Source organism: Xenopus tropicalis, chromosome 5, assembly GCF_000004195.4.
Source record: "Xenopus tropicalis strain Nigerian chromosome 5, UCB_Xtro_10.0, whole genome shotgun sequence".
NCBI classification, from domain to species: domain Eukaryota; kingdom Metazoa; phylum Chordata; class Amphibia; order Anura; family Pipidae; genus Xenopus; species Xenopus tropicalis.
Window position 1 is genome coordinate 155078611 of NC_030681.2, and position 15747 is coordinate 155094357.

Genomic DNA, 15747 nt, shown 5'->3' on the forward strand with positions numbered 1-15747 from the left:
GTCAGTTTCAGAATAATTATCAGCCTCTGGAAATGGAGGACTGGAGGCCATCCATACAATACAGATCAGAGTCACACCCAAAAAAGATGCAGAGATTACTAAGATGGACAGTTGGGTTCCTACATACTTCTTCAGCTTGCTCCCAGGCTTTGTGGCATTGAAGGCAATAATAACTGTGAGAGTTTTAGCCAACACAGTAGAAACAGAAATCATAAAAATAATTCCAAATGTAGCTTGTCGAACAAGACAAATTATTTTAGTTGGGCGCCCAATGAATAATAAAGTGCAGAGGAAACACAACATGAGAGAGATGAGGAGGAGACAGCTGAGATTTTGGTTACTGGCTCTCACAATAGGAGTGTCCCAATATTTCACAAAGATTCCCATAACTACAGAAGTTGTGATGAAGAGGATTATAGCAGTGGAAGCTAAACTGGCCCCCAGGGTATCCATATAAGAAAGGTAATTTAGAGCTTTAGGGACACAGTCAGTCTTCTGTCTATTAGACTTCTGGTCTTCAGGGCATTTTACACAGGTCACTGCATCTGAAATTAAAAATATAATAGGTAGTAACATTCACTTTTAAACAAATTGGTTTTTACTTGCATTTGCTCTCTGTATTTTCATTTAAAGGTGGCCATACATGGGCAGATTTCAGCTTCCAATAAGGACCCTTTGCACCAATTGGGCAGATTATCTGCCCGTGTATGAGCAGGTTTGATTCTTTTCCTTGGATCAGGGACCACTCGTTGATGTGGTCCTTGGTCTGACGACGCCTATGCCTGTTGTTTTAATTTGATTTTTTGGTCCTAGGGCCTTAGGTGGGCATATTGGGAGAAGATCTGCTTATTTGGTGACATCGCCAAATATGTGGATCTCAACGTGCATGGCCACGTGGATAAATCTACAGACAGAGCCAACATTATCTAGATTATTGAAATGGATCTCCCCCCATGTTCCATTATTTCAGCCCATTTAGGTAAATTATTATCACACATTTTACCTGGCAGTGTTACACTTTATGGACCAAATCTAACCAGGTTATGTGCCATGTCACAAGTTAGCCCATCTGTGAGCGAGACTGGTGCAGCATATACAGTATGGCTATCTGCTTAGTTCATACAAAGCTCACTCATCTCAGCCTGAGCAAAGGGCAAAATGATCTGTACATGTTGTGTTTGTCACTGTTCCTACCTGTAGTGTTAGACATTTCCCCATCTCCACACTGGACACAGTCGTAACAACAAGGGGGCTCCCCTTCTATTTTAGACTTCCTGTATCCTGGGGAACAGGGCTCGCTGCATAGGGACCGAGGCATCTAAATAATATACAAACATTCATCACTAATAGACTGGCACCGCATCCCATTTGCATTGATATGATACTGACACAATTCCACCCTTTTCAGGAATAGTTATGTATCATTTTAAAAGACTATTTTCCACTTATCTATTGTATTTGTACTGAGGCTGTTTTGCCTTGAACAAAATTGGAAAGAACTGCCAGTAGGGAAGTTGTTTAGATGGCTGCAGTTTAGCCCAATAGAATTTCAGAGTTTAACAAAAAAATACAAATTGAACTTACGTTGAAGGTAATGGCATTTCTTTCAATTTGAGCTAAAAATATAGATTTTTAATTAAGATATTTTGGCAAAAACTGATATGATGTCTTATTTAACAATTTAACAGGACATTTGGTCAGGTTTATCAATAATCTCATTTTAAAACCACGAATAAACTTATTTTCTCTAAAACCATGAATGCCTAATATTTATTGAAACTTTATTTCTAAAAAGCACAAACCAAAACCATGAATTCCACAAAAAATATCATTAGAAATAAAAAAAAAACACTCACTCCAAATGAGAAAGCAGAGGAAAAGTAAAACTGTTTATCATTTCCTATACAAACTCCATGTTAGTACTCACTGGGAGAGTCCCTCCGGGTGAGTAAGACCGCAGGTGAGTAAGACTCCAGGTGGAAGCCCCAGAATAAGAAAGTCTACCAGTATAAGACTAACCCTACAGTATAGACTCTAAAGTACAGAATGAGAGAGATGCTAGTAAACCACCAGAATGAGGAAAACATAGGGCAAAGAGAAAAAAGGTTTTTTTCTTTGGTTCCTCAAAGGCTGACAGATGGTTCTCTATACTGTGAGACATTTTAACCATATTAGAGAAACAACGAAAAGGATCCCTTAGAACCCACATACAGGGAATGGAGCCATGGTGCTAGAGTGTGCTAAACAGCATGTTCTACAGTAACAGCAGCACTTACCTGTGACTCACCTGAGGCTCCTGAAACAGCCTTCTAGGCTGCTGAGTTACAGAGTGGGTGGAACCACCTCCGGCACAGCCAGAGAATCACCTGATCCCACTCAGTTGGTGTCTGCACCAGCAGGTAGCCACATGCAAGCGCTGAGGTTACACAGACTCAAACTGACAGCAATACAGGAAAGCAACTAAAACACAGGCAGACATGGATACCAAGAATGGCAGTGCCCTATCTGATCCAGGAACAGAAACATTGGCAATGGTGGGCTATAAAAAAACTTATATTTAACCAAATTCTTGGTTTGCATCAGCAGTTTTTTGAATTTTGTATTATACTTCTGATTTGCACCCAGGTTGAAGTTTTAATGATTGTTTGCCTAAACCTTCAATAATATACTCTATATATATATATATATATTGTGCCATGCTGACTGCCTGTACATGCAATTTTGGGGGAATTAGCAATGGTAGGCAGGCAGGCAGGCATGCAGAGGATCTAGAGCATAAGAGACAGGGACACCACTTCTTCAGACAAAACACAGGTTTATTTAGGGCCAATTCTTCCCAACAGAAACATAAGACAGTTCATAAACAGTTCAGGGTTGTGATTTGTCCCTCCTTCAGGGTTCTCACCTTCCAGGGTTTGTGAAATATTGGGACACTCCTATTGTGAGAGCCAGTAACCAAAATCTCAGCTGTCTCCTCCTCATCTCTCTCATGTTGTGTTTCCTCTGCCCTTTATTATTCATTGGGCGCCCAACTCAGATATGTTGTCTCCTCCGACAAGTAACATTTGGGATTGTATTTACTTCTTCTGTTTCTTCTGTGTTGGCTAAAACTCTCACAGTTATTATTGCCTTCAATGCCACAAAGCCTGGGAGCAAGCTGAAGAAGTATGTAGGAACCCAACTGTCCATCTTAGTAATCTCTGCATCTTTTTTGGGTGTGACTCTGATTGGAAAAATTCCGATTGGAAAGCGAACATTTTGCGACTTTTTCGTATTTTTTGCGATTTTTTCGGTGCCTTTACGACTTTTCGGAAATTATCGCGACTTTTTCGTTACCAATACGACTTGCGCGAAAAAAGCGAGTTTGTCGTAGCCATTCCGAAAGTTGCGATTTTTTCGTAGCGTGAAAAGTTGCGCTTTTTTCGTAGCGTTAAAACTTAAAAGGCGCGACGTTTTGCGCAAGTTTTAACACTACGAAAAAATCGCAACTTTTTGCGCAAGTTTTAACGCTACGAAAAAATCGCAACTTTCGGAATTTCTACGAAAAACTCGCGTTTTTCCGCAAAAATCGTATTGGTAATGAAAAAGTCGCGATAATTTTCCGAAAAAAACGCAAAATACCGATCATTACGAAAAAAACGCAATCGGACGCATTCGGCCCGTTCGTGAGTAAGTAAATGGGCCCCTAAGCCTTGCCGAGCCCTCTCAGCACTCATCCGTCTGGTTATAACTCCCTCTGCTCCCTGCAGTGGCAAGTGGCACCCCCAGCTCCTCTGGGAGTTCCTAACACAGGCAGCCCTCCTGCTCTGTGCCCTGCTCTGAGAGTGTCCTACTCTGAGTTAAGGATCAACCTTCTGCTTTCTAACCCTGTGTAATCCCACAGCCCTTTTATTGGCCGCTCACCTGCAGCCTAATCAGGCAGCTCCCTACAGCTGGCCAAATCAAACCTTAAAGGGAGTTTGGAATGGAGGACCTAACCAATTAACCCTCCATTTACTCCATGGACCTATTCATTTGGCTTTTCCTAAGCCAGTAACATAAACACAGCATTACCTGCTGTAAAACCAGGCCTTTTTCCTGCTGCTACTTGTATCCCACCTTACACACTGGTGGAAATACACCAAATAATGTTCTTTTCCATTGCATCTCTCACAATATATATATAATAGTCCATAGGGTGCACACCATTTGCCGCAACAAAACCTGGGTGCTAGTACAAAAAAAATGCACTGGAACAAGGGCAGCACTCCTAGAAAGGTTTATTACTCGATGTTTCGGTCTCACACAGATGAGTCGAGTAATAAACCTTTCTAGTTTTGCATTTACATTTTACTCACAATTCTTTAAATCCTAGGAGTGCTGTCCTTGTTCAAGTGTATTTATACACACACACACACTGGGAATATATTTATTTTATTTATTAAATATTTAATTATTTATTACAAAGCTTGTCATCCCTGTGTGCACTTACTTACATTGAACAGCTCTGCACATACTAGTAGTTAGTGATGAGTGGATCTGTCCTGATTCGCTTCACTGAAAAATTTGCGAAACTTCTGAAAAATTCTCAAAATGTGGCTACCACACAAGTTTTTTGACGCGCGTGAATTTTACTGACATCAATGAGATTTATTTTACATGACTGCAACCTTTTTCATATGACTGCAACTTTTTCGTCTCTTGGCAAGTTTTTGTTGTGACACATTTTTGTGGCAGTTTCTTGAAAAAAATTTGCCAATAGTGAAATGCGTAATTTCGCAGCGAATCCGTGCCTGTTGAAAAAATCTGCTCATCACTACAAGTAACGCTATATAAATAAAGTTACACATACATACACCCATACAGCTGTTTAACCCTTACCTCTGGGAAGTATGGGCTCCACCAATCAGCACTGGAATTAATGTAAAGCTGATTCTCTTCATTTGACTCATCAAAACTCCCAACCTTCCTGCTCACAGTAGAACCATTGTTTAAGAAGAGCCACTTAACAATGTCAAAATGAGCCGGAGGGTCTCCATTGGCTTTGAAGAACATGATGTCACCAGAAGGAGTTTTATAAGTCACATTGTGAAAAAAAGCATTTAACTAAAACAAATAGAAAAATAATGATCAGTTTTCCTCAGATACTTGCAAATTCTAGGCCATGTATATGTATGCAAATGCAGTGAGCAAAGTGCAAGTTTGAGTACAATCGCCATGTTTTTTTCCCCACAATGCAGTGTTTTTACCCAGCATTCCAGCTCCATTGTGGAGGGGCAGATTTATCAAAATGTGAGATTAGAGCTTACAACAGAAGAACTCACCAATTTTAAATTTATTCTTATGGGATTCATAGAATCTTATTTATCAATGGGTGAAAGTTCACCATTTGATAAATACGCTTCTATGAATTCCATAGGAATGAATAGAAAGTGGATTACAACTAAGTGAACTGCCTGGTAGAAAGGCATACGCGTTGCTTCTTTTTCCAAAGTCGCCTCCTGTCACTACAAAGTGACTTAGGGGCACATTTACTCAATGGTATAAATTCAAAGTAACCACAACAATTTCTGTAGTTCTAAAATGTCTTGCTTTTATCGTTCATAAGAAAATATCGTAATTTCATTTCGAAAGTCACAAAATTTCTATACGTACAGTAAAGTTCGTAAACACCACAAAAGCAGTTGTGGCTTTGAAGCCTTCTATAGGTCTCAATGGCACTCGACAGATCAAACCTGACGAAAATATAATCCCGATGAAAGTGTAACTGAAGTGCTAGTGAATTCCGAAATGTTCGTGTTCTTTGTGAAAAAAAACTATTTTTTAGTGGAAATTTACAGAAAACCACGAAAAAGTAGTGGAATTTTACTGAAATTTTCGCATATATTGCAAAATGTTCTATAATTTAGAAAAAATACAAATTTATCTCAAAATTGTTTAGTTAATGGGCCACTTAGTGTTATTAAAGAATTCACATGGTATTGGCTGAATTCATTTAAACAGAAGAATTATAACACATACAAATACTTAAATATATGTCACTCAACTTATTCTTTCTTTTGATAAAGTATGAATAAAATGACAAAGATTTATTACAAAAATGTTGGCAATAAACAAAAAAAGAATATTTTAAAGGAGTGGTTCACCTTTACGATAACTTCTAGTATGTTATAGAATGTACTATTCCAAGCATCTTTCCAAATGGTCTTCATTATTTCTTTTTTATAGTTTATGAATTATTTGCCTTCGTTGTCTACCCTGCTCTTTACGGATACAATGTTATTTTTATTGTTGCTTTTTATTCCTTATTCCTTAGTATATGTTCTGCCCCACATCAAGGGTTGAAGAATCATTCCTATTCAACAAGTTAGAATCTGTATAGTAGTTACGTAACAGCGCCATCTACTGGCAATAGAAATCCACTGTGATTTATGTTTCTCACATTTGTATAATTAAAGTTGTTCTTCAGTATGCAACTACAGTGCATTGTGGGTAGCTAGTGCATTCTGGGAAGGAGAAGGAAGCCACCATATTGTTTACAACATATATTGCATAGCTCTCTTTACATTCCTGCTTCTTAAACCTCCATTATCCTACAGCCAGCATATCTGGTAAGAGTTATACAAGTCTCAGAACAGTCTGTGCTTTAGTGATGTTTTAGATAGTTCTTATCTGCATGTAGTAGTTGTTATGTTAGTAGATAACCAGTCATGCTTAGAGCTAATATAATCTGTGCAAACATGCTGATTTATAATGAATGCTGCTGTATATGTTATTCATATGCTTTATGCTGTATACTTATACAAATCATTTGTATCTTTACAGTTTTACCACACAACACACACAGACGCAAACACACATGCGCACATGCGCACATACATCTGTGTTCCTGTTTTCTAATTGCAACTGACCACTTACGATCAACAACCTGTTATCAATAAACAAGTTAGATTACAAGACGGTCTGCTTATTTGGAAGACAGGGATGGTTAAGCTGAATGCTGGATTGCACACTGTGAGAACGTGTATGAAGGCAGAACAGTAAAACAGATCCTGGTCAGCAACGATAGTGGATGCGACTAAACGCAGCTGCCATCACACACGCTGTCCTGCGTACACGATTGCAGCGTCTGCCACACGGTCTGTGACAAGAAGTGAGAGTTGCAGCTCAACACGATCCAGATCGCTGAAGTGCGGTCCCATATAGACTGAGTCCATAGAGAGACATTAAGCAGCCAACAGAACAAGCACAATGTCTGTTAGCCGAGCATCATCATACAAAACCAGATCACGAGCAAGCTGCTCTAGCAAGTCCTCCATAAAAGAAATGGCTGCTCTCGCACGTGCAGAAGCTGAGGCTGCAAAAGTAAAGTCTTCCTTTGCTGCACGAGAGATGCAACTAAAAAAAGAGAGAGCATCGCTAGAAAAAGAACGAGTAGATCTGCAGGCATCACTAGAAAAAGAACGAGTAGATCTGCAAGCATCACTAGAAAGACTCGCCGCAGAGAAAGAAGCGGCAGCCGCAATAGCCAAGGCCGAATACCTGGAAGCCCTGGAGTTTTCCGGATCCGAGAAACACAGCCAAGTACTTGTGCCAGACCTAGACGAACAAGATCCGGCCCAGCGTGTCTCAGAGTACGTCCACCAACATCCCAAGAAAGAGGACAACTATGAGCCAGCACATCAGCCAGCTGACACAGAGTGCCAAAGATCCTACCCTCAACCACAGTACCTTAGGCAGGACGATATGCGACCAAACGATGCTGACAACTACTGCCCTACGGAGCAGAGACTACGACCTTTGCCTCGAATGAAAGGAACACCTTTTGCATCAGAATGGTATTATACTGACTGCTCTAAACAAGAAGCTCTTAAAAGGTATGGTGATACACCACACATGCAGCATCATAGCACACCAGGTAGTACTGATGCTAACTGGGCCATCATGGACTTTGCGAAGTTCTTTGCTAAACGGGAGCTGGTTACCAGAGGACTTACAAAGTTCACCGACCAGGCCGAGAACTACAGGTCATGGCGAGCCTCCTTCCAAAACACCATAAGAGACTTAGACCTTTCCCATCAGGAAGAGTTAGACCTCCTGGTAAAGTGGCTTGGAAGCGAGTCTGTTGAACACGCCAAAAGAATCAGAGACATTAACATAAACTATCCTGGCAGAGGCCTAAAAATGGTGTGGGAAAGACTTAATGAGTGTTATAGGTCCATAGAAGCCATTGAAAATGCTTTGTTCAAAAGGATTGATAACTTTCCCAGAATAGTGGGTAAAGGTTACCAGAAGCTCAGGGAGTTATGTGACTTGTTAAGAGAGGTACAGGTTGCTCAAGCAGAAGGAGATCTACCAGGGTTAGCATTCCTAGACACTGCCAGAGGGGTTAATGCGATTGTTCAAAAACTCCCTTATAACTTACAAGAGAAGTGGGTCACACATGGTTCTACTTATAAACGGGTTCATAATGTACCATTTCCCCCCTTCAAGGTGTTTGTAGACTTTGTCAGTGAACAGGCAAGAATCAGAAATGATCCCAGTTTTGATCTCACAATGTCATGTCCCACTGCCCCTGGTGTCAGACCTCATAAAACACCAGTGGCAGTCCACAAAACTAACATTGCCTCCACAGGTTCTCTATACAAACCATCTAAGTCTTCTCAAGAAGAGAACAGACACAGAGATCTTAACCAAGAATGCCCCCTGCACAAGAAACCACATTCTTTACTAAAATGCAGAGCCTTCAGAGAAAAGACTTTAGAGGACCGCAAAGAGTTCCTTAAAGACAACCACATCTGCTTCAGGTGCTGCACTACAACATCGCACCTATCAAGGAACTGTGAGGTCAGTGTGTCATGCGCAGAATGTGGTAGTAAAGAACACAATACGGCTTTACACCCTGGGCCACCTTCTCAGGCATTACACCAAACAGAGGACCATCAAAAGAAGCAGATAAACACTGACAAAACCAACACAGTAGTCACTTCTCAGTGTACCGAGATCTGTAAAGGAGTGGCAGGAGGAAAGTCCTGCTCAAAAATCTGCCTTGTCAGAGTTTACCCGGCCAGTCACCGAGATAAAGCGATTAAGGTATACGCAATCCTAGACGATCAAAGCAACCGGTCTTTAGCAAAATCCACCTTTTTTGACACCTTCAACATCATAGGACCCGGTTCTCCCTACTCCTTAAGGACATGTGCAGGTACCGTTGAGACGGCGGGGAGGAAGGCAACTGGATACAAGGTAGAGTCCATAGACGGGCAGACCTGCTTGTCACTGCCAACCATACTGGAGTGCAACCAAATTCCCGACAACCGTTCTGAGATACCTACACCAGAAGTAGCAGCATACCACCCCCACCTGAGGCGTATAGCTCACCAGATACCAGAACTGGATCCAGAAGCACCAATAGCCTTACTCCTAGGAAGAGACATACTACGTGTTCACAAAGCTAGAGGACAGATTAATGGTTCCCAAAATGCTCCATACGCCCAGAGACTTGACCTAGGGTGGGTCATCATAGGAGATGTCTGTCTAGGAGGAGTGCACAAGCCAATCTCTGTCAACAGCATGCTCACCAGCACAGTTGAAAATGGACGTCCCTCCTTATTCCAACCATGTCAGAACAGTTTCCTGATAAAAGAATTGCCACACAGAGATCCTGTCCCTTGTCCCTTCATGGATCCTTCTAGCGAAGACCACGCCTGCGAGGGTGAACGAGATCACTTAGGGTGTACAGTTTTCCATAGGTCAAGAGAAGACAACAAGGTCGCAATGTCCATAGAAGACAGGCTGTTCTTAGAGATCATGGATCAAGGAATGACAAAGGACAAGTCAAAAAGCTGGGTCGCACCTTTACCATTTAGACCCCGAAGACAACGCTTACCTGACAATAAAGAACTTGTCTACAAAAGATTCATCTCCCTTAAGCACAAACTTCAGAGGACACCAGAGATGAAAGAACATTTCTTTAACTTTATGGAAAAAATATTCCAGAACAACCATGCAGAAATAGCACCTGCGCTCCGAGACTCAGAGGAACGTTGGTACTTACCCACATTCGGCGTATATCATCCTAAAAAGTCAGGCCAGATACGAGTAGTGTTCGACTCAAGTGCCAGGTGCGAAGGTATATCATTAAACGATGTCTTACTGTCTGGTCCAGACCTCAACAACAGACTTCTAGAGGTACTTCTACGTTTCCGTAAAGATTCCATAGCATTCATGGCCGACATACAACAGATGTTCTACTGCTTCCTCGTCAAGGAGGAGCACAGAAATTACTTGAGGTTCTTCTGGTACCGCAACAATGACCCTAATGAAGACATCGTAGAGTACCGTATGAGGGTGCACATCTTCGGAAACAGTCCTTCACCTGCAGTCGCTACCTATGGTCTCAGACTTTCAGCTCAAGAGGGTGAAGCAAAGTATGGGTCAGATGTCAGATCCTTTGTAGAGAAAGATTTCTATGTGGATGACTGCTTGAAATCCACACCTACGAATGAGTCGGCAATCAGTCTCTTAAAAAGGACTCAAGAGATGCTCGCTTTATCTAATCTGAGGTTACACAAAATTGCCTCCAACAGCCGTGAGTTAATGGAAGCCTTCTCAACCCAAGACCATTCGAGTGACCTTAAGGACTTGGATCTTGACTCCGATTCCCTTCCCATGCAGCGGAGTCTTGGTTTGCTCTGGGACTTGAAGGCAGACACCTTTACCTTCCAGATCAGCAAAGAAGAAAAGCCCTTCACACGCAGAGGAGTTCTGTCCACGATAAACAGCTTGTACGATCCTCTGGGATTTGTAACACCTGTCACCATTCAAGGCAAAATTATGTTAAGGGACCTCACCACAGAGATGTCTGATTGGGATGATCCGCTCCCCACAGAGAAAAAAGACCTATGGACAGTTTGGAAAGGGTCTCTTGAAGCTTTGACCAGTCTTCATGTGACACGACCCTATGCTTCCATACCATCTACAGAAGTCAAGAGACAAAAGCTACATATCTTCTGCGATGCTTCAATCAAGGCAATCGCTGCTGTAGCATACCTAAAGACCATTGATGACAAAGAACAATGCCATGTAGGATTCGTCATGAGTCGGACCAAACTGGCACCTCTCCGCGAACACACAATACCCAGACTGGAGCTCTGTGCTGCTGTGCTTGCAGTGGAGTTGGCTGAACTTATAACTTCAGGAATAGGCCTAGAAATCAAAGAAGTCGAGTTCCACACGGACAGTAAGGTAGTCCTAGGATATATCTGCAACGAAACTAGACGCTTTTATGTCTACGTCTCCAATCGGGTGCTGAGGATCAGGAGATCCACTAGTCCTCAACAGTGGCACTACGTGCCTACACAACATAATCCTGCAGACCACGCAACCAGATCCGTCGCAGCCTGCCACCTGAAAGCCACAACATGGTTCACAGGTCCTGCGTTCCTGTACCGTTCAACTGCTTGCGATATCGGATACAACACATTTGAATTGATAGACCCAGACGCGGATGAAGAGATCCGACCTGAAGTGTCTGTCCTTAACACAGTGACTTCTGATCATCAACTTGAATCTCACCGTTTCAGCAGGTTCTCCACCTGGATGTCTCTGGTCCGTGCGATAGCCATCTTGATTCATATAGCTAAGTCCTACACATCTACAGTAACTGTGAGTCAGAAACCTTGTAAAGGTTGGCATCACTGCAAGAACGCCTTTACTGCTTCCAATCTGGAGAAGTCCAAGGACATAATAATCCACACAATTCAATCTGAATGTTACACTAAGGAGATAGAATACCTCAGAAAAGGCCAAACAGTCTCCAAAGACAGTGCTTTGAGAAAGCTTGATCCCGTCATTGACCGGAATGGGTTGATGAGAATAGGAGGCCGTCTTCAGGAGGCCAAAGTAGAATTCAGAGAAAAACATCCTATAGTACTTCCAGGACATCACCATGTTACGACCCTACTCATACGACATCACCATGTTCAAACAAAACACCAAGGACGATTGTTTACTGAAGGGAATCTACGAGCTGCTGGAATATGGATTGTGGGAGCAAAGAGACGTGTAAGCCAGGTCATTTTCAACTGCATCACCTGTCGCAAACTTCGTGGTGTGTCTCGGAACCCAAAAATGGCCAGTCTCCCAGCTGAAAGACTCAACACAGATCCTCCCTTCACGAACGTTGGCTTAGACGTATTTGGTCCCTGGTCAGTGGCTACCAGACACACAAGAGGCGTTCACACCGGTGCAAAGCGTTGGGCAGTCCTGTTTACGTACATGTCCAGCAGGGCAGTCCATATAGAAGTGATCGAATCTATGGATGCTTCCAGCTTCATAAATGCATTCCGACGGTTTATCGCCATTAGAGGACCTGTGAAATGTATTCGTTCAGATAGAGGCACGAATTTCGTTGGAGCAGTAAAAGAACTCCAAATTCCTTCCAACTTGGATACTGCCAAGGTGGACAGATACCTAAATGAGCAAGGATGCACATGGACCTTTAATCCACCTCATTCCTCCCACATGGGCGGTGTCTGGGAAAGGATGATAGGGATAGCAAGGAAAATCTTGGATTCCATCTTCTTGCAAGTAGGGAGTACAAGACTCACACATGAAAGCCTGGTCACATTCTTGGCAGAAGTCTCAGCCATCATGAACGCAAGACCGTTGACTACCCTTTCCAGTGACCCTGAAGATTTGATGATCCTTACCCCTGCCATGTTACTCACACAGAAGACCAGCACCATGAGTGCTCCACCTGGAGAATTTACTGAAAAAGACCTGTATAGACGTCAATGGAGGCAGGTGCAAAATCTTTCTAATGTCTTCTGGGACAAGTGGAGAAAAGAGTATGTCTCTACCTTGCAGTTAAGAAGGAAGTGGCAAACTAACGAGCTGAACATCAGACCTGGAGATGTCGTGCTCATGAAAGACCACCAATCAGATCGGAATGAGTGGCCACTGGGCCTCATCACCAACACGTTTCCGAGCAAGGATGGGAGTGTACGTAAAGCCGAGGTCAAAATCTGGAAGCTTGGCGAGTGCAAACTATTCCTCAGACCAACCACAGAGCTTGTGTTGTTGTTTTCACCTGAGAAGACAAGTAGTGACGTCCGTTGACGTCAGGCGGGGAGTGTTCTGCCCCACATCAAGGGTTGAAGAATCATTCCTATTCAACAAGTTAGAATCTGTATAGTAGTTACGTAACAGCGCCATCTACTGGCAATAGAAATCCACTGTGATTTATGTTTCTCACATTTGTATAATTAAAGTTGTTCTTCAGTATGCAACTACAGTGCATTGTGGGTAGCTAGTGCATTCTGGGAAGGAGAAGGAAGCCACCATATTGTTTACAACATATATTGCATAGCTCTCTTTACATTCCTGCTTCTTAAACCTCCATTATCCTACAGCCAGCATATCTGGTAAGAGTTATACAAGTCTCAGAACAGTCTGTGCTTTAGTGATGTTTTAGATAGTTCTTATCTGCATGTAGTAGTTGTTATGTTAGTAGATAACCAGTCATGCTTAGAGCTAATATAATCTGTGCAAACATGCTGATTTATAATGAATGCTGCTGTATATGTTATTCATATGCTTTATGCTGTATACTTATACAAATCATTTGTATCTTTACAGTTTTACCACACAACACACACAGACGCAAACACACATGCGCACATGCGCACATACATCTGTGTTCCTGTTTTCTAATTGCAACTGACCACTTACGATCAACAACCTGTTATCAATAAACAAGTTAGATTACAAGACGGTCTGCTTATTTGGAAGACAGGGATGGTTAAGCTGAATGCTGGATTGCACACTGTGAGAACGTGTATGAAGGCAGAACAGTATACAAGACCCTAGCAACCAGATAGCTGCTGAAATTACAAACTGGAGAGCTGCTGAACAAAAAGCTAAATAACTGAAAAGCTACAAAAAAAACAGTTGCTAATTGTCTCAGAATATCAATGTCTACGTCATACTAAAAGGTAAACAACCTTTTAAATTCCATTTATAAGAATTCCATGAAAATTAATTTACTAGACAATAAAAACTCAATAAAGACACTTTCAGTCTACAAATTAAAGGGGTAGTTCACCTTTAAAATTAACATTTAGTATGATGTAGAGAGTGCTATTCAGAGACAATGTGCAACTGGTCTTCATTTTTCATTATTTGTGGTTTTTATATTATTCAGCTTTTTGTTCAGCAACTCTCCAGTTTGGAATTTCAGACACTATCTGGTTGCTCGGTTTAGAATTAACCTAGCAACCAGGAAGTGGTTTGAAAGAGAGACAGGAATATGAACAGAGGAGTAATATAAGTATCGAAAGTAATGAACATTGTAGCCTTACAGAGCAATTTTTTGGCTCCTGGGGTCAGTGACCCCATTTGAAAGTTGGAAAGTGTTAGAAGAAGAAGGCAAATAATTCAAAAACCTTCAAAATAAAAAATTAAGAACAATTAAAAAGTTGCTAGGAATAGGCTATTCTGTAACATACTAAAGGGTAACCTGAAGGTGAACGACCCCTTTAATAAAGTTATCTTCATCTTTCTTTGATAATGCCAATGTCAGTGGAATAGTTGGAAGGTGCCGGGAATACGTAACTTACCTGCCATGGCTTGAATCTGTGCTTTAGACTCCCTGCTGGTGCCTGGGGATGGGCCGGTGCCCGAGCAGAGAACAGATTATGAAGGGAATGAGCCAATGCATAGACTGCAGTATAAACTTGGTAACCAACTCTGAAGTCAAAGTTACCAAACCTTGATAAAGCCTCATCATCCAGAGATTCATTGCCGGAACATTTCTGCACTGGAACACTTGTATTAGTCTTTAGGGAACCAGTAAATGAGCATTTGTGTAATGCTTCCCATATCTCTGTTACTGTCACATCATTGGGGTAGTTTCTGGGAGTCATTCTGTAAAGAAAAGTTTCAAACCCAGGGATCTCTCCTCCCTGAGCAGATAATGACAAAGTGCCATTTAGTGTGGTTCTACTGTACCCGTGTATATGGGGGGCGACAGTGGGGAAGAAGGAGGATGAGAGCCAAATTTTCCTTGTGACTTGTCTAGAAGAAAACACCTGTATGAAGGCTTTAAGGTGCATTGGCGTTAAAAACAGAACAATCACATCAACGCCCTTTTGATTTATTGTATCCACAATTCTATTAATGTTAAACAAAAGAAGAAGAAAACCTTGAAAAATTGTCTCTGAGAGGAAAATAGAAGAGGCAACACAACCACCGTAGCTTTCTATACCTTTCCTTATTCTGTCAAGAACTCGTCTCCCATTAGTGTTGGATACAATGAGGCCCACCCACTTCCAACCAAAGTGCTTCAGTATCTGCACAATCCCATCCATTTCTGATAATTCATTTGGAACAGTTCGATAGAATGATGGAAACTGGATCCTGTCATTGTAAACAGGGTCTGTAGCTCCATAGCTAACCTGAAGGGATAAATATAACGCTCTGTTATTTTACCAGCAAGAAAGTAGAAACACTTATTTGGACAACTAATTTAATTTTCTATATTTGTAATTTAAAGTCTTTGCTTTAAATACTATTTTATTCACAAAAGTTCATATGACCTAGACTAAAGGCAACATAAGATTAAAGGAGAAGGAAAGTTATAATCACTGTGGTGTTTTAAAATGTTATGTACCCTCCAGTGATTATAACATCTTACCTGTTTGCTGCAAACTGCACCGTGTAGCTGCCCGCCCAAGCCAACCTAACATTTGAGCTGCATAATTCATT

The 15747-nt window shown here is 41.6% G+C and overlaps 1 protein-coding gene and 1 long non-coding RNA gene across 3 annotated transcripts; one reads left to right on the forward strand and one right to left on the reverse strand.

The window, feature by feature from the left end:
• Nucleotides 1-510: 510 nt before the first annotated feature.
• On the reverse strand, nt 511-4985 carry LOC116410843. The gene is made up of 3 exons (XR_004222670.1): nt 4861-4985; nt 1195-1318; nt 511-545 (listed from the first exon to the last, which is right to left on the reverse strand). It is a non-coding gene; the product is annotated as an uncharacterized LOC116410843 (long non-coding RNA).
• A 1317-nt stretch (nt 4986-6302) lies between these two features.
• LOC105947221 lies at nt 6303-13752 on the forward strand. Of its 2 annotated transcripts, none has more exons than XR_004222877.1 (2): nt 6303-13406; nt 13621-13752. XR_004222877.1 is itself a non-coding variant. In XM_031903121.1 (2 exons), the coding sequence occupies exon 2, from the start codon at nt 7231-7233 to the stop codon at nt 13099-13101; it is 5871 nt and encodes a 1956-aa protein (XP_031758981.1). In that variant the 5' UTR covers nt 6303-6590; nt 6805-7230; the 3' UTR covers nt 13102-13752. The 2 variants fall into 2 exon arrangements, 1 of the variants encoding a protein (XP_031758981.1); XM_031903121.1 differs by having other exon boundaries at nt 6303-6590; nt 6805-13752.
• Nucleotides 13753-15747: the final 1995 nt, after the last annotated feature.